The sequence below is a fragment of the Thalassophryne amazonica genome, chromosome 23, assembly GCF_902500255.1.
Source record: "Thalassophryne amazonica chromosome 23, fThaAma1.1, whole genome shotgun sequence".
Taxonomy (NCBI): domain Eukaryota; kingdom Metazoa; phylum Chordata; class Actinopteri; order Batrachoidiformes; family Batrachoididae; genus Thalassophryne; species Thalassophryne amazonica.
The window spans coordinates 7,483,632-7,508,526 of NC_047125.1; the positions used below are offsets into that span (position 1 = coordinate 7,483,632).

The following is a 24,895-nucleotide window of genomic DNA, read 5'->3' on the forward strand; positions in this document are numbered from 1 at the left end:
AGTTAGCTGTTTTACAACTACCCTTTCAAGAATTTTTGAGAGAAAAGGAAGGTTGGAGATTGGCCTATAATTAGCTAAGATAGCTGGGTCAAGTGATGGCTTTTTAAGTAATGGTTTAATTACTGCCACCTTAAAAGCCTGTGGTTCTTGGTCCAGTGAGACGTCGGCATCAATTTGACCAGTTAATGCTCAGCCTTGGCTCATGTGTCATACATCACACTGACAAAGTGAGGAACCTTGGGGTAATTTTTGATCCTTCGTTGTCCTTTGGCCTCCACATTAGAAATATTACTAGGACTCCTTTCTTCCACCTGCGAAATATAGCGAAGATTCGTCCCATCCTGTCTATGGCTGATGCTGAGACCCTGATCCATGCATTTATCTCTTCTAGATTGGACTACTGCAATGTTCTATTTTCTGGTTTACTGCAGTCTAGCATTAGGGGTCTCCAGTTGGTTCAAAATGCTGCAGCCAGACTTTTGACACGAAGCAGAAAGTACAACCACATTACACCCATTTTGGCGTCTCTTCACTGTCTTCCTGTCCCAGTGAAATCAGATTTTAAGGTTCTGCTACTAACCTATAGAGTTATTCATGGACTGGCACCTCCCTACCTAGCTGATCTAATTAAACCTTACGTACCGGCCTGGGCGTTACGTTCTCAGGGTGCAGGACTACTTTGTCTCCCTAAGGTGAATAAGAAGTCTGTGGGTCACAGAGCTTTCTCTTATCGTGCCCCTGTTCTGTGGAATGATGTCCCTGCGTCAATAAAACAGTCAGATTCTGTGGAGATTTTCAAGTCCAGACTTAAGACGCACTTATTTTCCCTTTCATATGGCTAGCATACTGGTACAGTTTTGTTTTACGCTTTTTACTCTTTTAATTCATTTATTAGTAATTGGAGCGGGCCTCAACTTCACCTAAATTCTGGGTCTTTTAGTGAAGTTTAGGGCTAGTGGCCGGCGATCACCTTAGTATTTATCTGTTTTTCTTGTTGTTTAATGCTGGCAAATTTTGCAGTATTTTTTGTGTTTCTGATGCCTGATTCTGTTTTTTTCTCTCTGTTTAAAGTGCAGCTCCATCCAGAGATGGGAGTTGTATTCGTGTTGTATTCCTCAGACGGAGTTTTTCTTTACCACTGTTGCTCTGGAGGTTGGTAAGGTTAGACCTTACCTGTGTGAAGCGCTTTGAGGCAACTCTGTTGTGATTTGGCACCATATAAATTAAAATAAATTGAAATTGAAAATTGAAAATACATGTTTTAAGACCCATCACTACACACTTTATACACTTTTCTCAAACAGGCATTAACATTTTATCACTTTTCTCTCCTGTGTAAACATTCTTTTTTTCTTCTGGGCGAGAAGATTATAAACAGACACACACAGAACACAATGCGCATGCGCTCCCTTCGTTCACTGCCTCCGGGAGTACGGATGCGCGACCCGCAAAGAATCCACATGGCCACAGAGCTCTGCGGCTGCAGTTACCAAGACCGTGCTGTGGATTTTTCTGCAAGAAGTCTATCCTTGCAGGCTGCCGGAGCGCTTCGCATCAAAACGGCGAGGGTAGTCTCTGGACCTGTTGCCAGACTTGTCTGCAGCTCCGCACAGCAGACGGGGGCGGTGTGAGTGGCCCGCTGCGGCACTTACCGAGCTCGCAGACTCAGTAAGCGCATCGGAGGCAGTGAGAACAGTCGCGGTGATGCCGACTGGTGCCGCGACCGGCCCGCCTTATCAGGACGCAGAACACAATGCGCTGTTTAAAAAAAAAAAAAAAAAAAAAACAGAAGCATGCAAAGTTGCACAAAAAAAATCCGCAAAACTGCGAGGCTGCGAAAGGTGAACTGCGTTATAGCGAGGGACCACTGTAGCCTCTGTCTTAAAATAAGGAAAACAATCTTGTTCCTTTAGACAAAAATGAAGTCAAATTTTCTTTAAGCAAAGCTTTTTTGCTTTCTTAGTTTTCTCAGTTTTTGCAGTGTGTGACTGATAAAAGACAAAAAGGCACAACACAAGATTGACAGATGTGTTGCAACTAAACAATTGTATCTCGATCATTGATGTAATAATGATGATGGCCGGGTAACGGAATAAAAAAAATAACTAGGAACGGGTTCTCGATTATTTTAAAAGTGCCCTGTTCACTTCCATAAAGTTCCTTTACAGTCGGTATATATTTGGGTACATGGTCATGTGTCAGTCCAGAAGACAGCTGACCCCACAAACATCAACGCTTCTGTGAATTTAGAGAGTAGTTTTTCTGAACATTGGTTTTTAACTCCAGATTTAGAGTCCACAGTGAATCTTGAGCTTTATTTCTTATTTGTGTCCCGTGCTGTGGGGTTATGCTGTGACCAAACTGTGCCGTTAGATGGAACGGTGCAGTATGAAGGTCCCGGGGTGGAGCTCGTCTTTCCTGATCTCGACCAGTCGGACCCTCTGGTGCTGCTGCAGCTCCAGCACAGATACACTGCCGCCTGCCTGGCTCTCAAACACACACTCAGGTAGGACACAGGAACGTCCTCCTCAAACCACAAGATAAATACTGATCAGAGATATTTTGATGTCCACTGAACTGAGTGAGAGATTCCAGATGAGTCTAGGTGTTCCCAATAGCAAAAAGACAGGATCTTGTTTTTGATTTTGTCCTTCAGGGTGGATCCATCTTCAGCAGTCCGCCTGCCCGTCAGACCCGTCCTCAACCTGGTGTGTCGAGCCCTCGCCGTCAGCTCCAAGAGCATCGTGAGAATCCATGCTTTTTAAAAAAAAAATCTTACGTTTTGTTGTTGTCTGAATGTCTTGAAGCTGCGTTTCTGGGCAGGTTACATCAAGCAAACTCGCTTGTTGAATGAAGGAATTCCATCTGTTCCACTGTGACATGCTCTATTTTATGAGCACCAGTGCGAGAAGATTTGCCACTTGTTTAATTTGCTGCGTTTGTCCCAGAATACAACAGGTGATGGAAGTCTGAGGGTCCTGCTGCTTCCCATCGTTCACACCAACACGCTGGACGTCCTGTCGGCGCTGATCACAGTGTGAGTTATCTCCCTCTCAAAGCACTTTTCAGCTGCAGGAACTAGGTCCCTAAGATGGTTGCAGACATACGTGCTGCTAGTTGTATAGCGCAAAAAAACAGCAGAAGCAAAAACATTCTTTGTCCACTCATTAAAGTTATGAAAATATAGCAGTTGTAATGTGGTGCCGATGCATTGTGGGTAATATGTGTTTTACAGGGTTCGTCACGGGATGGTTCAGTACGCCTCTGTACTCCAAAGGCTGTTTTCTCAAACCCTGTCGGCCTGGACGCCGCTGTCAGAAAGCACTCTGGGCCAGCAGAGAGCCTACAGGTAGCTTTGGCTTTGATTCACTAAAAACTCTTCTTGGTCCTGCAGCTGTTGAAGTAATTAGTTCACAGGCTGGTTAATTATATCCATGTCAGATTAGTGCCACATTACATTTGCATTCATTGTGAGGGTATTAACATGTAGAATAAGAATGTAAATGATAGGAAATTTAAACTGTTATTATCATTATGACCAAATAAGGTAAAATATCAGAAAATGTTCAAAACCGATAGTTATTTTATTTCTTCATATTAATCCCTTGGGAAGACTCCCTCAGGGAAATTGAGGTTCCAGCAGCATTGTATAGCAGCACACAGAGTATGAAAAGTAAAAATAAAACAATTTGCAAAATGTAAATACAAATATAAATGCTGCTCACGACAGGAACTACTGTTCCTCTCCTTCCCGTCCTCTGTCTTCTTGTTGTTCCTGTCACTTGAAAGTAAATCTGAATCAAATTTAATCAGATATTCCTGTCTAATAAGAAGGTAAATATTTAATTTGGGAGCATGTGAAAAAAAATTTTTTTTTGTTGATTTAAAGTTTTTGTCAACAAAGACTGTAAGAGGTGTAATAAATTGTTCCAGTTGCAAAATGTATCAGTTTATTAGGCTTTGAGGTGTTGATTAATGAACTTTAACAACAGATATTTCTGTTCTGTCAGCTGATTTTTGATTTATTAAACTTAATAAACTAACTTTATGAAAGTTTAGCTTTCCTTGTTGAAAACAAAATATATCAAACTTATGCGTGACGTTTAGGTAACATTCCCATCACCACAAACTGAGCAAGAATCTTCACAACAATCTTACAGTTGATTTTTTTTTTTTTTTTTCTCTCATTATTTATGAAACCTTTGAGATTAAAGTCTACCTGAGCCACAGTGTTGGAGTTTATTCATGTGTATTTTATGACTTTGAGTGGGCAGCGTTTAATTTGCGTCTTGTGTTTCTGTTTTCAACCCATAGTTCAGTGAGAGTATCTGTATATAGAACCTTGGAGCTCTGGGTCCAAGTGGTGGGAGCTTCTGCCGGTATTCTTCAGGCAACATCTGGACAAACAGATCTCCTGTTTATCCACCTGCTGGGTGACATCACTCCAGGGGCCGACTCTGTCAAGGTGAGTTCAGGTTCTCTCTCTCTCTCTCTCTCTCTCTCTCTCTCGCTATATATATATATATATATATATATATATATATATATATACATACATACATACCAAAAAATGTATCGGAATTTACAGCTAACCAATAATTTTCAGCATTGTTTCTGGTACACTCTCAGCTGTGAACAAGCGGATTTTGAGTTTAAACACCACCAATCCTTCTGATAGAATCAAAGGTGATCACAGCCAATGCTTCTGTCTTGGTGCGCCCTGCCCACTGCTGTAGGGAAGCGTCATTTTCACCTTGACAGCATACAGAGGTCCAGCCGTGAGGCAGACATCTTGAAAAGGAAAGCAGGTTTGACTTATGGTTTTGATTTATAAACCAAATTAATCTGTATAGAATATCTAAATTAATGTCTACTCTCAATATGTACAAAGTAAAAATATAACACATCTGTTCATTTTAAAATAATGCACTAATTCTGAAGATTTGAACATTAACACACAGATTCCCAAAGGGATTATGGGTAAACTGAGCCTCCGCTCATACTGATTGGTTGACTAATTCCTTCTATGTTAAAACCAACACAAGTTAATGTAACGTGTGTGTTGGTGTTCACAAATAAATGTGCTTTTGTAAAATAGGTTTTTTTCATTTGTTAAAAAAAGGCATTTGCAAAACCAAAAAGTCTTAAGTTGTGATTCAGGTTGACAACCATGTGATATAACTGGGCGCCAGTAGATGGTAATGTTCTATCCATGTTTTCCTCCAAGGACCAAAAAATGGAGACAAGGATCCAGATCAGAACTATACCACAGAGTCACATGGTCCATTTTGTATTTTACACAATGTTTTCCAGGTTTGTGTCTTTTTTTTGGGTAAATGCACACAAATGTAAATTAGAGGTGAGCACAAAGTCTGGTTTGGTTATGCGCTTTCTGTCCACAAGTTAGGCAACAGATACAAGAACATTTCCAAATCACTGGTGGAGTTTTCATTAATTCTAGAAGGATGAAGCTGACTAGAAAAGCAGCTGTCTGTGCTCTCACTTGTGAAAGCTGAAACACTTGTGATTTGTTCACAGTCTGAGCTCAGCAGCAGCGTGTTTGTGCGTCTGTAGTTGATCCTGTGTGTGTGCTGTTCTCCAGCTCCGAGCTGGCCTGTCAGCTGATGTGGTTCCCGGTGGGAAACCCGGCCCGCGCCGCACAAAGCAGCTGGTCATGGCAGACACTGTTGGACCGTCACTCCAGAGGAAAGGAGACCTTTTGGCCAATCAGGACACGTGTCTGTCAGCCCTCAGGGGTGAGACACAAACCTGAATCTGTATCATATTTTACAACCTTTTATATAAAACTTACGCGTCTTTCCCATTTTTTGATTGCAGCTCTTAGACAAATCATACTGACCAGCGGCACGTTGCTAAAGGACGACATACACAAGGTACAGTATGAGTTTTTTCCACCCGTGTGTGAAGTTGAGTTTGTCTGTGTGTGGCCCTGTCGTCCTGCACAGAGCAGGAGAAACAAAGTGTTTGTCACACTGCTGTGTTTTATGTTGACATGCTGCATATTACAAACTGTTGCTGGCTGTATTTCTTTGAGGTACAATGAATGTTTCTAAACCTATTCATTCTTCATAACAGGTCATTTGCTGTTGCAGCTACAAGCAGTTTTCTGTCCACATATGTTGTGTTTTGTTCTTTTTTTCATTCTTTCCGTTTTGCGTTTGTCAGTAATTTGTTGTCTGGGCTGTATTTGCGTTTTCCGCAGCGTCTCCACGGGGTGGTCTTACCGCTGTGTGTCCGCCTGCAACAGCAGCAGTCCAGTAGCAGTACTGCATGTGAACCTGCAGGGGGCATCAGCGGTCAGTACAGCAGTGCCTTTCCTCGCCGAGAACTCTACAGGTATTAGCTTCATTTTGATTGCAGTGATTTGGAAGAAAAGAAAGCAGAAATAAGCCAATCAGACGAGGTCCCCATTTTGACAAGATGTGATGGGACAGATTCAATTCCAATGAGACAATTGTCAAATACACTGGCAACAAACTTCTAACCAAATTTAGAATATTTACCAGTGTCTCAGTGGACAGCCTTGGACTCACTTAGCACTGGGTGTTTTGGCAAAAAATATCATTGTGTGTGTGCGTGTGTGTTATTGATTGATTTTAACATTTATAACAATATGTAATAATGTTCTAATGCTGCCAGTTAGAAGAGAACAATAACTGAAGCCTGAAGAAATTATGTCAGATTAAAAGAATTTGTCATGTTGGAGAAAATTTACTCTCTTTTGTAACTTCAATATGTTCTGTCACCAGAGTTGGAGATGAGATAAAACACTGAAGCTGTGCTCTCGTCCCAAATCATCAGGGACTCCCCCTGATATATATCTGGCAGATCAGAGCTCCGGACTAACTTTTATTTATTTATTTCAGTCAGAGTACTGCACTTACTGAAAATTTTAAGAGTATGATGTGGCCAATCAGGACACGTGCCTGTCAGCTCTCAGGGGTGAGACACCAACCTGAGTCTGTATCATATTTTACAACCTTTTATATAAAACTTACGCGTCTTTCCCATTTTTATAATGTATAGTATAATGATTCACATTCTTCCCGTCGTACTTCCTGTACTAATAAATGAACTCCCTCAGCCATGTCTGTCTGAAACATGGTTTTCTTGTGATTTTAATGAATATATTCAAACATATTTACATGTGAAAAACAATATAGTCACTTTTTTAATAGAGAGCAGCATCTAAATTGAATCCTGATTTCTAGACCCCCTCTCTCACACACACACACACACACACACACACACACACACACACACACACACACACACACACACACACACACACACACACAGAGCCAGCACAAGCAGACACACTCATTAAAAAAAAAAATAAGTTGCCAGATTTGCATGTTGCTCATGCTTGATCTCTCCCCCCCCCCCCCCCCCCTTCAGTTCTCTCGTCTCAAAAAAATAGTTGCAAAAATGTGACCATTTGGGGGCAGTGTGGAGCCCCACAGTTTGAGCTATACAGTACATTCCTGACCAGAAAAGCAGCGCAGCCGGCATATACATAAAAAAGGACAGTTGCCATGTAACCTACTAATCATGCACTGATGGGTTTTGTTTAAAATTGGCAATAAAATACATTTTTAAAAACGCACCACAAGCATCCAAACCAGCCCAAAAATATTTTAATCCACAAAATAAAATTCAAAACTACCTGGCAACACTGCAGACACTCTCCAGAGGGGAGATATCTCACCGTCCTGGTTCTCAGGATTACTTTCTCAGTTTTTCTCCCGTTTCTTTTTAGAAGCAAACTTTTTTTTTTCATTCTCTCAATGAGTTGACCATTATGTTCTGGTATATAGCTTTACATGCGTGCACTACCTAGGTATGCAGTAATTACTGCGAGGACACGCACGATTCAGCTGCAGAGTCTTTAAAACAAAATGCCAGGTGTCAACCAGGAGGCTGTTTACATCCGAATGACTGAATATTTGTTTGATAGTTTTCATCTGCGTTATTAACAATTATTTGTGGCCTGGTTGGGTTTCTGTCTGCATGTAATTGAGATCAGAGACTATAACGTGCGCCTGACCCACTAAATCAGCAGCGGTAATAATTCTGTACTTTATGTCGATGAGTTACACTTGTGGTACAAAAGACGTGAAACCAGTGGGACATATTTTTTTTTCCATGCAACACTGGTGTAAGACACCCCTTAGTGGTTTATCATTTTTAACATGAAACCTTATCCAATGTTGGTTTCCAGACTGTTACTGGCGTTGGTTCTGGTACCATCACCCCGTTGGCCCCCGCCGCTGACTTGTGCTGTATCCATTCTGAGCAACGGTCGTACCGACCGCAACCACAAGGTAACCGATGTTCTTCTCAGTCCTGCTCAGGTGCAACACACGATGGAGGCACTTTCTGAAACTGCCAAAAACAATCTAACAAACAATTTCAGTCTATTCTCTATTTATATAGCACCAAATCACAACAACGTTGCCTCAAGGCATTTCACACAAGTAAGGTCTAACCTTACCAGCACCTCGAGCAAGCACACAGGTGACAGCAGTAAGGAAAAACTCCCTCTGATGATTTGAGCGAGAAACCTCAAGCAGACCAGACTCAAAGGGGTGACCCTCTGCTTGGGCCATGCTACAGATACAATTTACTTCAAATATACAGGAAATTTTGGGCATCCATGCTGGTGCACAGGATGGGAGGCTTGCAGAAGAAGACACCACCCCCATCACTGGATGGAGCTGCACCTCAAACAGAGAAAAACAGAATCAGGTGGCAGAAAGACAACAAATACAGTGTAATTTGTCAGCATTAAACATCCAAGACCCAGACTTTAGATAAAGTTGAGGCCGCGGTCCCGCTTTCTTTACTAACAAATTAATTTAAGAGAGTAAAAAGCATAGTAACATACTATGCCGGTATGCTAGCCATACGAAAGGGAAAATAAGTGCATCTTAATTCTGGACTTGAAAGTCTCTACAGAATCTGACTGTTTTATTGATGCAGGGAGATCATTCCACACAACAGGGGCACGATAAGAGAAAGCTCTGGAACCACAGACTTTTTATTCACCGCAGGGACACAAAGTAGTCCTGCACCTCGAGAAAACAGAGCTCGGGCCGGTACGTAGGGTTTAATTAGGTCAGCTAAGTAGGGAGGTGTCACTCTGTGAACAATTTTATAGGCTACTAGCAGAACCTGTGGTCAAACTTTCTGCTTCCTGTCAAAAGTGTGGCAGCAGCAATTTGAACCAATTGGAGACTCCTAATACTGGAATGTGGTAAACCAGAAAATAGAACACTGCAGTAGTCCAGTCAGGAAGCAACAAATGCATGAATCAGGGTGTCAGTATCAGCCATAGGCAGAATGGGATGAATCTTCGCTATATTTTGCAGGTGGAAGAAAGCAGTCCTCATAATATCTCTAATGTGGAGGCCAAAGGACAACGTAGGATCAAAAATTACCCTAAGGTTCCTCACTTTGTCAGTGTGATGTATGACACAGGAGCTTAGGCTAAGCGTTAGCTGGTCAAATCGATGCCAATGTTTCAGTCTTACCAGAGTTTAAAAGTAGGAAGTTTCTAGACATCCAGCTTCTCACTGATGCAAGGCAATCTTCTAAGGATTTTATGTGGATATGATTGCCAGCAGTTATCTGCATGTATAACTGAGTATCATCAGCATAGCAGTCAAAGGTAATCCCAAAACACCGCAATATGTGCCCAAGGGGTGCTATATAAAGGGAGAAAATCAAGGGGCCTAAGACAGACCCCTGTGGAACCCGAAATTTCATGTCACTTAGGTTAGAGGTAGTGTTATTGTACAAAACACAGTGAGAATGACTGGTCAGGTATGATGTCAACCATGCAAGGGCACTCCCAGTAATCCTAAAATGATTCTCCAGCCTAGTGAGTAGAATATGATGATCCACGGTACCAAACGCAGCACTGAGATCGAACAGCAACAGAACCGTAGGGGTGTCCGAATCCATTGCAAGCAGAAGAACATTCACCACTTAGTGAGAGCCGTCTCTGTGGAATGATATTTTCTAAAAGCAGACTGCAGTGACTCAAAGAGATTATTCTCAGTAAGGTGGTCCACGAACTGCCATGAAATCACTTTTTCCAGAATTTTAGAGCAAAATGATAGATTTGATATCGTCCTATAGTTTTTCAATATACTTGGGTCAAGATTATATTTTTTAAGTAATGGCTTAATCACTGCAGATTTTAAACATTTAGGAACAGATCCAGAGGTTAATCATTTCCAGCACAGACGCCCCAAGAGTGGGCCACAGGTACTTAAACAGTTTTGTTGGTATAGGTGCAAATAAGCAGGTTGTGCTTTTTGTAGACGTTACGGGTTTTGTCAGCACTCCTAGTGAGACACTGTCAAATTCTGTAAATCTAGGTAATACCTCAGTAATGGCAACCACTTCAATAGTAGGGCGTAGTAGCTGGGTTAAGGCATGCTGGGATAACCTAACCTTTAACCTAATGTTGTATATTTTCTTCTTGAAGTAATCCAAGAAATCTTGTGCTGTAAAAGGAGAGCGACTTACAGGTGATGAATAAGTGTTGCCACCGTGTTGAACAAGAACTTTGAGTTGTGCTTGTTTTTGTTGATCAAATCCGAGTAATAGGTCCGCTTTGTAGCCAGTAGTGCATGCTTAGTCTAAGATAGCATCACACCACGCAAGGTGGAATACTTCTAATTTTGAACTACGGCATTTCCATTCTAGACCTCTAGCCTTATGCTTGAGGTCATGCAAGTAGTCATTGAACCAAGGTGACTGTGTTTTGGGTGGGGGCTTGGTTTGAATATAGGTGGAGCAATCATGTCGAATGTTGTTTTGAGTGCTGAATTTAAACTGTCCACAAGACTGTCGACTGGGCATTTTCCAAATGTGAAGCTAAGACATCAGGCAGTCTAGCTTTGAGTTTAGTCGTAGTTGAGGAGTTGATATGTCGTCGCAGTGATAAATAAGGTGGTTGTTCCACTAAACACGGTGAAACTGTAAACCACATAAGTGAGTGATCAGAGACCACTGATGCAAGAGGCATGATGTCATGATGGCATGATGAAAGTAGGTTTAGGTTTCAGAAATTCCATGCGGGTTGTAGATAGCACACAAAATATTTGATACTGCTGGAACAGCCAGTGGGCCATCCTCAATTTCAATGTCATCCAATGTAGTAATGGGTATTAAGTTTGCAAAGCATATCCCTCTGATTTTTATGGACACACCTGCGGAAAGGGGCCACATTTTCAACTGGACGAATTTCCTTCACATGCCACATAAACTTCACCATCACCATAGTGTATTTTCTGCACTAATTTCCCCGCGAAGATAATGGATTCCACACCCGCATTCGTCATAATCCTTGCAGGGTCTCTAATCACCTGCTCCATGGCCTACTGTAAAGTCCTAATGTTACCCTCCCTGTAGAGCTCTATCTATGTTCGCAGACAAGATGGCGGCGACTTACCCAGTAGGGTGAAGGCCGTCCACCATCAGCAAGCCACGGCGGCCCCAAAACAAAGGCTAGTTGTCAATAAAACTCTTGATAAGGATTTCTAAGGATTTTCTTACAAATACATGAAAATTTAGTAACAGTTTGTCAGAAGGCACATGGGAGGCTCGAGCCAAGCCTGGGTTTGATCTGCGGTCTATAAAAGACCTCTGCACCACTCCACCATGAAGTTGTATAACTGGAGATGCGCCGTACATGTCACTTATCACAGTTTCTCCACAACCACAGGTGTCTTGGTGGCTTCCCTCACTAATCTCGATCTTGTTTGTGCAGTACCTCTTTTTGATTTTCTGTCTGTGGTCTTTATCAGTTTTAGCACTGCCTTCTGGGTTCCTACGGCCCAAGACATCTCTTTTTTTTTTTTTTTTTTTTTTTTTTTTTTTTTTTTTACTGTAATATGTTATGATGAAGAAATGTGCACCAGCAGTTTCTATAATTCTGTGCTTCTCCTCTTAGGTCTCCTTATTCTGCACTGAGGCTCTGACTATCTGTAACTCCCTGGTGCACCCTCGCACTCCTTCCATTGCGCTCCCCTTACCACCACTCACCCTGAAACCCACTCCCAGCCCCCACGTCATGCCCTCACCCCAAGTACCGGCTCCTGGACTCACTTTGCCAACCCTCCTAGGAGGCCCGTCCGCCAGCACTCCCTTCCCCACCAGGCACTCCCTCAGCTTGGGCCCCGGTTCCTTGCTGGGTACTTTGGAGAACCACCTTTCCCTTGTTCCAGGGCTCCAGGGTCAGGGCCCCCCTCCAGCTGAGATGATCCTTTCTCCACGCACGCACCACCACCCAGATCCAGGCAGTCTGGGGCCTCCCGAGGGACAGAGACCTGTTTTTGTCCGCTACGACAAAGAGGAAGCGGAGGACGTGGAGATCTCTCTGGCCAGTGATTCTGATGACAGTGTGGTTATTGTTCCTCCGGGGATGCTGAACAACCAACAAGATGAAACGCCAGCCTCAACTAACTCCACTGTGCACAACATGGCCTCCTCTGCACCAGGGGGTGCCACTGGCACCCTACCAGGAGGTGAGTCTGGGGTCACCATGGTCCCCACTACAGCCTCAACAACCACCATAGAGGGAGTCTCGCTCTCCAATGACGTTTCCACCTCCTCTTCCCTTCTCACAACTTCCATCACCACCCCCGTCAACTCGTTCCCTCCTCCCAGCACTTCTGTGGTGTCTTTGATTCCACCTTTGAACTCCACCACACCCACTGCTCCCCCTGCTGGTGTGGGGGAGACGCTGCCAGGGAGACCACAGCTGCAGCAGATGCTGATGCAGTCGTCCACATCTGGCCAGCCCGGTCCCATGGGCCTCCCGCTCCAAATGCACCAGCTGCAGAATCCTTTAAGCCAGCAGGGGCGGCACGTCCCGCAACACCAGCCCCCCGCCAGCAACGAGGAGTCCGCCGTCATCAACATCAACAGCACCGACGACGAAGAGGAAGACGAGGACGACATGGAGGACGATGAAGAGCTGGATGAAGACGAGGAAGGTATGGAGGACGACGAAGAGGATGAGGAAATGAGCGAGTATGGGGAAGAATATTATGACGGAGAGGACTACGAGGATTACGATGAAGAGGAGGGTGAGGAGCTAGACGAAGAGGAGGAAGAAGAGGAGGAGGATGAAGATGGGGATATCCCACCACTGGAGGGAACAGAGGACAAGGCTGGAGAAGCTGAGGCAGAAGAAGTGGATGTAATCCAAGCAGCGGTGGTTGAAGGAGAAGTGGGTGCTTTCAGTGTGGAGAGAGAATCGGAAGGAGGGATAGAGGAGATCCAGACGAACAGAGCGGTGTTTGAGGACGACAGAATGAAAGTGCAGGAGGTGGAAAGTATCGGAGTCCTGGAGGAGGCGAGGGAGGGAGAAGAAGAAGACGAGGACGAGAGCGAAAGAATGGACGACCCCACCATGCCCCAGATCTTGTGTGTCACCGGAGGAGCTTTGGAGGAGAAAGAGGAAGAGGAAGCGGAGGAGGAGGAGGGAGCAGCAGCAGGAGGAGGAGGAGGGGCTGTGCAGGAGGAGACGAGGTCCTGGGAAGAAGAAGGAAATGAGGTCGAGCAAATGGCCTCATCAGAGGAGCAAACAACCAATCAGGATCAACAGGTAGCTGTCAGTCACGTCTCAATCTAAAGTTCAGGTCGGATCAGTTTGACAGGCTGAAAAATCACAGCCACAAAATCCTCTCATATGTGAATTTCTGTCCGTATTTTATTTGGCAGAATAAACGATACTGAAAAATACCTTAAAATAGTTTAATATGTTGTCATTATGTAGTTTGTCCAGCAGAGGGCAGTGTGACTGCATTGTTCACAAAGCTCTCATAGTCCGTAGGCCAAATAGGTTCTGCTCAGACTCCACTCGCCCACTGTCCTCAGAGTATGAACTTCTCCCAACAGGAGGAAGATTTTGTATACCAAAGTGTAAAACAAATTGTCTCAAATTATCGTTGGCTCCAGTTTTTGTATCAAACTGCTAAACAAAGCAAGCAACTAGTGCAATAGAACAACGTGCAACAGACATCAGCACTTTAGCACCTGGCACTTTTCTCAGCACTTTAAATAGTTGAATGTCTCTGTGTTGTCATTGTAATGTATTTCCTGATTTTAGTCTAGATTTTAATTCTTGTGTTTTATGTGATTTGTGTCCTTTTTAATTGTTCTCTGCCCTGTGAAGCGATAATGTAGTGCAACGCCCAAGACAAATTTCCCTAATGGGACAATAAAGTTGACCTTTACCTTGAGGTTGGTTGCTATCACCCATAACTGTTGCCCTGTGGTAGACTGCCGTCCTCTCCAGGGTGTACCCCCTCTCACCTTAGTCGCCCTACTGAGATATCCCATAATCCCTTGCGTGCCAGTGAGTCACTGTAGTCTAAACATCGAAAAGTCAAATGATAATTGCAAATGAACATTATACAACTAAAATAAGAGACTGCATCCATGAGACCCTGAAAACGTGCTAAAACAAATATTCCAAATAATCTGTGTCTGCTACGTTTAATCTGTGTGGAATTTAATAAACGCATATATATATATATATATATATATATATATATATATATATATATATATATATATATATATATATATATATATATATATATTATACAGTGAGGAAAATAAGTATTTGAACACCCTGCGGTTTTGCAAGTTCTCCCACTTAGAAATCATGGAGGGGTCTGAAATTTTCATCTTAGGTGCATGTCCACTGTGAGAGACATAATCTTAAAAAAAAAAAAAAATCCGGAAATCACAGTGTATGATTTTTTTTTTTTTATATATATATAATTTATTTGTATGTTACTGCTGCAAATAAGTATTTGAACACCTGTGAAAATCAATGTTAATATTTGGTACAGTAGCCTTTGTTTGCAATTACAGAGGTCAAATGTTTCCTGTAGTTCTTCACCAGGTTTTCACACACTGCAGCAGGGATTTTGGTCCACTCCTCCATATAGATCTTCTCTAGATCTTTCAGGTTTGGAGTTTCAGCTCCCTCCAAAGATTTTTTTATTGAGAGGTCTGCAGACTGGCCAGGCCACTTGAGCACCTTGAAATGCTTCTTATGGAGCCCCTCCTTAGTTGCCCTGGCTGTGTGTTTGGGGTCATTGTGATGCTGGAAGACCCAGCCATGACCCATCTTCAATGCTCTTAATGAGGAAAGAGGTTGTTTGTCAAAATCTCGCAATACATGACCCCATCCATCCTCCCTTCAATACAGTGCAGTCGTCTTGTCCCTTTGCAGAAGCGCACCCCAGAGTATGATGTTTCCACCCCCATGCTTCACGGTTGGGATGGTTTTCTTGGGGTTGTTCTCATCCTCTAAACATGGTAAGTGGAGTTGATTCCAAAAAGCTCTATTCTGGTGTCATCTGACCACATGACCTTCTCCCATGTCTCCTCTGGATCATCCAGATGGTCACTGGTGAACTTCAAACAGGCCTGGACATGTGCTGACTTGAGCAGGGGGACCTTGCTGCCCTGCAGGATTTTAAACCGTGACAGCATCATGTGTTACTAATGTAATCTTTGTGACTGTGGTCCCAGTTCTCTTCAGGTCATTGACCAGGTCCTCCTGTGTAGTTCTGAGCTTTCTCAGAATCATCCTTACCCCACAAAGTGAGATCTTGCATGAAATCCCAGACCAAGGGAGATTGACAGTCATCTTGTGTTTCTTCCACTTTCTAATAAATAATCATAACAGTTGTTGTCTTCTACCAAGCCGCTTGCCTGTCGTCCTGTAGTCCATCCCAGCCTTGTGCAGGTCTCCAGTTTTGTCCCTGGTGTCCTTAGACAGCTCTTTGGTCTTGGCTATGGTGGACAGGTTGGAGTGTGATTGAGTGAGTGAACAGGTGTCTTTTATACAGGTAACAAGTTCAAACAGGTGAAATTAATACATGTAAAGAGTGCAGAATAAGAGGGCTTCTTAAAGAAAAATTAACAGGTCTGTGAGAGCCAGAATTCTTGCTGGTTGGTAGGGGGACAAATACTTATTTGCAGCAGTAACATACAAATAAATTATTTTTAAAAAATCATACTTTGTGATTTCTGGATTTTTTTTTAGATTATGTCTCTCACAGTGGACATGCACCTAAGATGAACATTTCAGACCCCTCCATGATTTCTAAGTGGGAGAACTTGCAAAATTACAGGGTGTTCAAATACTTATTTTCCTCACTGTGTATACGTGTGTGTGTATATATATATATATATATATATATTACTCGAACAAATAGGACAAACAGTGCTGTAAAGGACAATTAATCAGGACGTTAAAGAGCAAACTTCACTTTTCACCAGAATGACATGACCAGGAAGCGATCGCGACTCACAGCGATTCCCATTAAGAATAACGGAGAAACACAATAACAGCATCTATAAACCAGAGAATATATTCACCAGAGTTTTATGCACAATATACAAAGAGTTTAATGCTGCTGTCTCGCAGCGCGGCGAACTCTTCAAGGTTTTGCGGGATTTGAAACCTCAATAAGGTGAATGACTGATGGGATTGGCTTACAGACGTCACCCTGGTGGTAGTGACACGCCCACTTTATGGCTCAAGGCCTATCGACACCTTATGCAAAGCACGTTTGCGTCACAGCGGACTGGTTTTAGGAATTCAGTGAACAAAGTTTACAATGATGCAGAAAAGATTACATTTTAGGGAAACGGTGTGTGTTTTCCTAATTCTATACATTTAGCATGTTCCTTTATAGTTATTAATAATTTTACCGTATAATATTGGTATTGCTTCCCAGTTTGTCAAAAATTTAAATGGGCGGCTTATCTGTAATCGTAACAACAGGAGCTAGCGGCCCAGCCTCCGCCGGAGAGCAGTTTGAGTGACAGCCAGCCTCCAAGCCATCAGGAGGAGCAGCAGCAGGAAGCTCCTCAGGGTGCTGACTCCACCGCCGCAGAACCTGAACCTGCCACAGACCAAAACCGAAACGAGCAAGAGGAGGCGAAGGCCGAGAAGAGAGAAGAAATGAAGGTGAAGCAGGAGGTGGAGGCCAACGGGGAAGACGGGGAGGAAGACAAGGGCAAAGGGGTAAAACGAAAGAGAGAGGAGGCACAGACGGAGGAGGAGGAGGCGGCACAAAGTCCACAGAAGAAGAAGGTAAAAGTCCTGGTTGATCAGTCATAGCGTGGCTGTTTACATTAATCCCGCCGACATGTTTCACAGTTCTCCCGCCACTGTTTCTCAGGTGGACGATGAAGCTATGGCATCCATGTTGGCGGATTTCGTGGCGTGTCCACCTGACGATGAAGACGGCACCTCTGGATCAAACCGCTCATGAATATTCACAGCCTGAAACAATGTCGTGGATTTACAAACTGTTTGTGTCAGTGTCATGTTGAAAGTTCAGTTCCGTTTTCATTCTTCGTCACTCGTACCGCCATAGACATTTTTCACTAAATTGTGGCCTCCAGTAGTGTTTGTTTATTTATTTTTTTTCTTTTCCAAGCAGTGTCGCCGGCTTTGATGTGCACCGTGTCAGTTTTGGGAATGTCTCTACAGTCCACATGGAGAAGACAAGCAGCAAAGAGAAGCTGCGTGAAGTGTAACCCGTGACTGCGGTGCTTTGGCCTGAACACAGTCCAAACAGTTCCACGTGTGATGTGTTTTTGTTTTTCAGGTTATTGTTGTTATATGGTTGTTATAAAAAAAAAAAATATCAAAAATGTTTACATAAAATACACAGTTTCTTTCTGGTCATTTAGCAGTTTCATTTTAATTTATTTTTTTAAATCATGCCTTCTGGCATACCTTCACCAGTAGAGGGGTCGGTCTGTCAGTTATTCGTCAGCCTCACTTTGATGGGGTACGAGCGCTGCTCTCCTATTGGTCATTTAGGAGTGGGAAATCTCACTCCAAAATGGAGGCCACTATCCGGCCCAATTCCTTGCCAGGTCGGTTGTCGGTTTATCCCACCCAGTATGTATGCATTTATGAGATCATAAAGATCAACAGTCAACCCACAGTTAAGGCACCTTGACACTTGGTCCCGTCTGACGCCGCGTTCTGTCCGGCTTTGTGCCACGCTATATAAAATAATCATTTCATAGGCGATGACACATTTGCTCTCAGAACTTGGCTGATGAAACCTTTTTCTTATCGCTCCCAGAATTGCAGAGAAATGATCAACAGCTGCATCTTGTCTCTTGCACATTATGTGGTGGAGAACGCATTTGAAATCTTGTTTCAAAGGTAATTATTGATAATATGTATTTTGTAATGGATCGGTAAAGCAGTTGCTTTGTAATGAGTTAGAGAATGTATCTGTAAAATTGTGTTTGTTATAGCTGTAACATCTCATAATTGTTCAGATGCCCAATGCGCAGTGACAACGCAGTGTTTTCGAATAGGTTTTGCAGTGTTCATGACTAGTTCACGAAATTAATGCTGTTTTGAACAGTTCAAAATTTTCTTTGTGCACTGGCACGCAGCCACGCACAGTTTACGACGGGTTGACTCGCCAGAGTATGGGGATAAAAAAAAAAAAAAAGAGTATGGGGATCAAATTCAATTCAAGTGTTGAGGTGCCTTTATTGGTTGGCCTTGCAGATGTGGTCCAGGAGAGTCTGACTGTCTGTACCTGGTTATTCTGAAGGCTGTCTGGATCCAAAACCAGGAATACAAAGTAAAAATTCAAATAGTCTGTTTATTATTGGAAAAATATCTATTTTAGTAAATATCTTAAACATGGCCTTGGAGAATTTGTCACAATTGTAAGAAGTATAAAAAAATCAAAAGATATTTTGCCAGCAGAAAGGTTGGAACTACTTGACAGCATGTTGGCTTAGTGGTTAACACTGTTGCCTCACAGTAAGAAGGTCATGGGATTGATTCCCACCTGTGGAGTTTGCATGTTCTCCCGGTGTTTGTGTGGGTTTCCTCTGGGTGCTCCGGTTTCCTCCTGCATTTAAAGACATGCAGGTTAGGCGGATTGGAAACTTTAATTATCCAGGTCTCCCTTACGAGAGAGGTCTCGATCACAATGGGACTAGGCTGGTTAAATTAAATTACTTAATAAAATTTTATATCTTTATCAAGCATAGTTTTCAAACTGCAGTCACATAGAATATTCTTTTCAATCAATCAATTTTATTTATATAGCGCCAAATCACAACAAACAGTTGCCCCAAGGTGCTTTATATTGTAAGGCAAGGCCATACAATAATTACGTAAAAACCCCAACGGTCAAAACGACCCCCTGTGAGCAAGCACTTGGCGACAGTGGGAAGGAAAAACTCCCTTTTAACAGGAAGAAACCTGCAGCAGAACCAGGCTCAGGGAGGGGCAGTCTTCTGCTGGGACTGGTTGGGGCTGAGGGAGAGAATCAGGAAAAAGACATGCTGTGGAGGGGAGCAGAGATCAATCACTAATGATTAAATGCAGAGGTGCATACAGAGCAAAAAGAGAAAGAAACACTCAGTGCATCATGGGAACCCCCCAGCAGTCTAAGTCTATAGCAGCATAACTAAGGGATGGTTCAGGGTCACCTGATCCAGCTTTAGCAGGATCAGCTATAAGCTTTAGCAAAAAGGAAAGTTTTAAGCCTAATCTTAAAAGTAGAGAGGGTGTCTGTCTCCCTGATCTGAATTGGGAGCTGGTTCCACAGGAGAGGAGCCTGAAAGCTGAAGGCTCTGCCTCCCATTCTACTCTTACAAACCCTAGGAACTACAAGTAAGCCTGCAGTCTGAGAGCGAAGCGCTCTATTGGGGTGATATGGTACTACGAGGTCCCTAAGATAAGATGGGACCTGATTATTCAAAACCTTATAAGTAAGAAGAAGAATTTTAAATTCTATTCTAAAATTAACAGGAAGCCAATGAAGAGAGGCCAATATGGGTGAGATATGCTCTCCTAGTCCCCGTTAGTACTCTAGCTGCAGCATTTTGAATTAACTGAAGGCTTTTCAGGGAACTTTTAGGACAACCTGATAATAATGAATTACAGTAGTCCAGCCTAGAGGAAATAAATGACGAATTAGTTTTTCAGCATCACTCTGAGACAAGACCTTTCTAATTTCCTTTCTTTTGATGGCTCATAAACACTAGAGCCTGACTCATGGCAGCTGGCGGACAATGTCGGCCATATGAACATTTCTTATCGAGTGCAGGCAAAGCACGCTGGCTGTTGGAAATGGTGCCATTATGTAGATTGTTCAGCAGAGGATGCTCCAACAATGTTGTTTACAATGCTGTCAAGCATGGCTGGGACCCGCATCATCACTACATTGACTTAGCCTGGAAAAAGAGTCTGTTGCTCTATAAAAAAGCCCTCCGTAAAGCTAGGACATCTTACTACTCATCACTAATTGAAGAAAATAAGAACAACCCCAGGTTTCTTTTCAGCACTGTAGCCAGGCTGACAGAGTCAGAGCTCTATTGAGCCGAGTATTCCTTTAACTTTAACTAGTAATGACTTCATGACTTTTTTTTCTAATAAAATTTTAACTATTAGAGAAAAAATTACTCATAACCATCCCAAAGACGTATCGTTATCTTTGGCTGCTTTCAGTGATGCCAGTATTTGGTTAGACTTTCTCTCAGATTGTTCTAAGTTACTTCATCCAAACCATCAACATGTCTATTAGACCCCATTCCTACCAGGCTGCTCAAGGAAGCCCTACCATTATTTAATGCTTCGATCTTAAATATGATCAATCTATCTTTATTAGTTGGCTATGTACCACAGGCTTTTAAGGTGGCAGTAATTAAACCATTACTTAAAAAGCCATCACTTGACCCAGCTATCTTAGCTAATTATAGGCCAATCTCCAACCTTCCTTTTCTCTCAAAAATTCTTGAAAGGGTAGTTGTAATACAGCTAACTGATCATCTGCAGAGGAATGGTCTATTTGAAGAGTTTCAGTCAGGTTTTAGAATTCATCATAGTACAGAAACAGCATTAGTGAAGGTTACAAATGATCTTCTTATGGCCTCAGACAGTGGACTCATCTCTGTGCTTGTTCTGTTAGACCTCAGTGCTGCTTTTGATACTGTTGACCATAAAATTTTATTACAGAGATTAGAGCATGCCATAGGTATTAAAGGCACTGCGCTGCGTTGGTTTGAATCATATTTATCTAATAGATTACAATTTGTTCATGTAAATGGGGAATCTTCTTCACAGACTAAAGTTAATTATGGAGTTCCACAAGGTTCTGTGCTAGGACCAATTTTATTCACTTTATACATGCTTCCCTTAGGCAGTATTATTAGACAGCATTGCTTAAATTTTCATTGTTACGCAGATGATACCCAGCTTTATCTATCCATGAAGCCAGAGGACACACACCAATTAGCTAAACTGCAGGATTGTCTTACAGACATAAAGACATGGATGACCTCTAATTTCCTGCTTTTAAACTCAGATAAAACTGAAGTTATTGTACTTGGCCCCACAAATCTTAGAAACATGGTGTCTAACCAGATCCTTACTCTGGATGGCATTACCCTGACCTCTAGTAATACTGTGAGAAATCTTGGAGTCATTTTTGATCAGGATATGTCATTCAAAGCGCATATTAAACAAATATGTAGGACTGTTTTTTTGCATTTACGCAATATCTCTAAAATTAGAAAGGTCTTGTCTCAGAGTGATGCTGAAAAACTAATTCATGCATTTATTTCCTCTAGGCTGGACTATTGTAATTCATTATTATCAGGTTGTCCTAAAAGTTCCCTGAAAAGCCTTCAGTTAATTAAAAATGCTGCAGCTAGAGTACTAACGGGGACTAGAAGGAGAGAGCATATCTCACCCATATTGGCCTCTTTTCATTGGCTTTCTGTTAATTCTAGAATAGAATTTAAAATTCTTCTTCTTACTTATAAGGTTTTGAATAATCAGGTCCCATCTTATCTTAGGGACCTCATAGTACCATATCACCCCAATAGAGCGCTTCGCTCTCAGACTGCAGGCTTACTTGTAGTTCCTAGGGTTTGTAAGAGTAGAATGGGAGGCAGAGCCTTCAGCTTTCAGGCTCCTCTCCTGTGGAACCAGCTCCCAATTCAGATCAGGGAGACAGACACCCTCTCTACTTTTAAGATTAGGCTTAAAACTTTCCTTTTTGCTAAAGCTTATAGTTAGGGCTGGATCAGGTGACCCTGAACCATCCCTTAGTTATGCTGCTATAGACTTAGACTGCTGGGGGGTTCCCATGATGCACTGAGTGTTTCTTTCTCTTTTTGCTCTGTATGCACCACTCTGCATTTAATCATTAGTGATTGATCTCTGCTCCCCTCCACAGCATGTCTTTTTCCTGGTTCTCTCCTTCAGCCCCAACCAGTCCCAGCAGAAGACTGCCCCTCCTTGAGCCTGGTTCTGCTGCAGGTTTCTTCCTGTTAAAAGGGAGTTTTTCCTTCCCACTGTAGCCAAGTGCTTGCTCACAGGGGGTCGTTTTGACCGTTGGGGTTTTTACGTAATTATTGTATGGCCTTGCCTTACAATATAAAGCGCCTTGGGGCAACTGTTTGTTGTGATTTGGCGCTATATAAATAAAATTGATTGATTGATTGATTGATTGATCACTTGGCCACATTAGGTACAAGGGACGGAGGCAAAGTGACCAGCTGCCATTCATTTTCAGTCAGAGTGGACAATTAACAGCGATGGGAGACAAGTGGTCACTATACTGCCCGCTAGATAAAACAGATAAAGCTGGTTAAGGTACTAATTACAATAAAGTTAATATTTAAACTGTAAAATATCAAACCTGAATTACATTCCTCTGTCATAAGGGCTTGGTAATGAAATGTTGGGATTTTTTATTTTTACTCACCAATAAAAAAATTATAATCCTTTTTGGTTGGGCTCTAGTATCCGACATAATGTAAATATACAGTAGTGTTCAGAATAATAGTAGTGCTATGTGACTAAAAAGATGAATCCAGGTTTTGAGTATATTTCTTACTGTTACATGGGAAACAAGGTACCAGTAGATTCTCACAAATCCAACAAGACCAAGCATTCATGATATGCACACTCTTAAGACTATGAAATTGGGCTATTAGTAAAAAAGTAGAAAAGGGGGTGTTCACAATAATGGTAGCATCTGCTGTTGACGCTACAAACTCAAAACTATTATGTTCAAACTGCTTTTTTAGCAATCCTGTGAATCACTAAACTAGTATTTACAACCCTCGGCAAAAATTATGGAATCACCAGCCTCGGAGGATGTTCATTCAGTTGTTTAATTTTGTAGAAAAAAAGCAGATCACAGACATGACACAAAACTAAAGTCATTTCAAATGGCAACTTTCTGGCTTTAAGAAACACTATAAGAAATCAGGAAAAATAATTGTGGCAGTCAGTAACAGTTACTTTTTGAGACCAAGCAGAGGGAAAAAATTATGGAATCATGAAAAACAAAAGAACGCTCCAACACATCACTAGTATTTTGTTGCACCACCTCTGGCTTTTATAACAGCTTGCAGTCTCTGAGGCATGGACTTAATGAGAGACAAACAGTACTCTTCATCAATCTGGCTCCAACTTTCTCTGATTGCTGTTGCCAGATCAGCTTTGCAGGTTGGAGCCTTGTCATGGACCATTTTCTTCAACTTCCACCAAAGATTTTCAGTTGGATTAAGATCCGGACTATTTGCAGGCCATGACATTGACCCTATGTGTCTTTTTGCAAGGAATGTTTTCACAGTTTTTGCTCTGGCAAGATGCATTATCATCTTGAAAAATGATTTCATCATCCCCAAACATCCTTTCAATTGATGGGATAAGAAAAGTGTCCAAAATATCAACGTAAACTTGTGCATTTATTGATGATGTAATGACAGCCATCTCCCCAGTGCCTTTACCTGACATGCAGCCCCATATCATCAATGACTAGAAATTTACATGTTCTCTTCAGGCAGTCATCTTTATAAATCTCATGGGAACGGCACCAAACAAAGGTTCCAGCATCATCACCTTGCCCAATGCAGATTTGAGATTCATCACTGAATATGACTTTCATCCAGTCATCCACAGTCCATGATTGCTTTTCCTTAGCCCATTGTAATCTTTTTTCTGTTTAGGTGTTAATGATGGCTTTCGTTTAGCTTTTCTGTATGTAAATCCCATTTCCTTTAGGCGGTTTCTTACAGTTCGGTCACAGATGTTGACTCCAGTTTCCTCCCATTCGTTCCTCATTTGTTTTGTTGTGCATTTTTGATTTCTGAGACATATTGCTTTAAGTTTTCTGTCTTGACGCTTTGATGTCTTCCTTGGTCTACCAGTATGTTTGCCTTTAACAACCTTCCCATGTTGTTTGTATTTGGTCCAGAGTTTAGACACAGCTGACTGTGAACAACCAACATCTTTTGCAACATTGCGTGATGATTTACTCTCTTTTAAGAGTTTGATAATCCTCTCCTTTGTTTCAATTGACATCTCTCGTGTTGGAGCCATGATTCATGTCAGTCCACTTGGTGCAACAGTTCTCCAAGGTGTGATCACTCCTTTTTCGATGCAGACTAACGAGCAGATGTGATTTGATGCAGGTGTTAGTTGTGGGGATGAAAATTTACAGGGTGATTCCATAATTTATTCCTCAGAATTGAGTGAGTCCATATTTTTTTCCCTCTGTTTGGTCTAAAAAAGTAACCGTTACTGACTGCCACAATTTTTTTTTTCTTGATTTCTTATAGTGTTTCTTAAAGCCAGAAAGTTGCCATTTGAAATTACTTTAGTTTTGTGTCATGTCTGTGATCTGCTTTTTTTCTACAAAATTAAACAACTGAATGAACATCCTCCGAGGCCGGTGATTCCATAATTTTTGCCAGGGGATGTATATAACCACAGTTTTTCATGATTTCTTCACATCTGCAAAGCATTACTTTTGTTGGT

The 24,895-nt window shown here is 42.2% G+C and overlaps 1 protein-coding gene across 5 annotated transcripts in view; it reads left to right on the top strand.

The window, feature by feature from the left end:
• The window catches only part of pelp1 (proline, glutamate and leucine rich protein 1), a 37,128-nt gene extending 19,435 nt beyond the window's left edge, over positions 1-17,693 (top strand). Inside the window, exons 8-21 of one of the 5 annotated variants that reach the window (XM_034164309.1) lie at positions 2,374-2,506; positions 2,657-2,744; positions 2,949-3,037; positions 3,236-3,349; positions 4,315-4,465; positions 5,603-5,756; positions 5,839-5,894; positions 6,224-6,357; positions 8,243-8,345; positions 11,987-13,164; positions 13,405-13,480; positions 13,550-13,645; positions 16,844-17,161; positions 17,250-17,693. In XM_034164309.1, coding sequence (XP_034020200.1) covers positions 2,374-2,506; positions 2,657-2,744; positions 2,949-3,037; positions 3,236-3,349; positions 4,315-4,465; positions 5,603-5,756; positions 5,839-5,894; positions 6,224-6,357; positions 8,243-8,345; positions 11,987-13,164; positions 13,405-13,480; positions 13,550-13,645; positions 16,844-17,161; positions 17,250-17,342 — 2,783 coding nt within the window. In that variant the 3' untranslated portion in view covers positions 17,343-17,693. Of the gene's footprint in view, positions 1-2,373; positions 2,507-2,656; positions 2,745-2,948; positions 3,038-3,235; positions 3,350-4,314; positions 4,466-5,602; positions 5,757-5,838; positions 5,895-6,223; positions 6,358-8,242; positions 8,346-11,986; positions 13,646-16,843; positions 17,162-17,249 lie in introns of all 5 variants that reach the window. The other 4 variants (XM_034164308.1, XM_034164307.1, XM_034164306.1 and 1 more) reach the window with 4 other exon arrangements.
• The last annotated feature ends 7,202 nt before the right edge of the window (positions 17,694-24,895 follow it).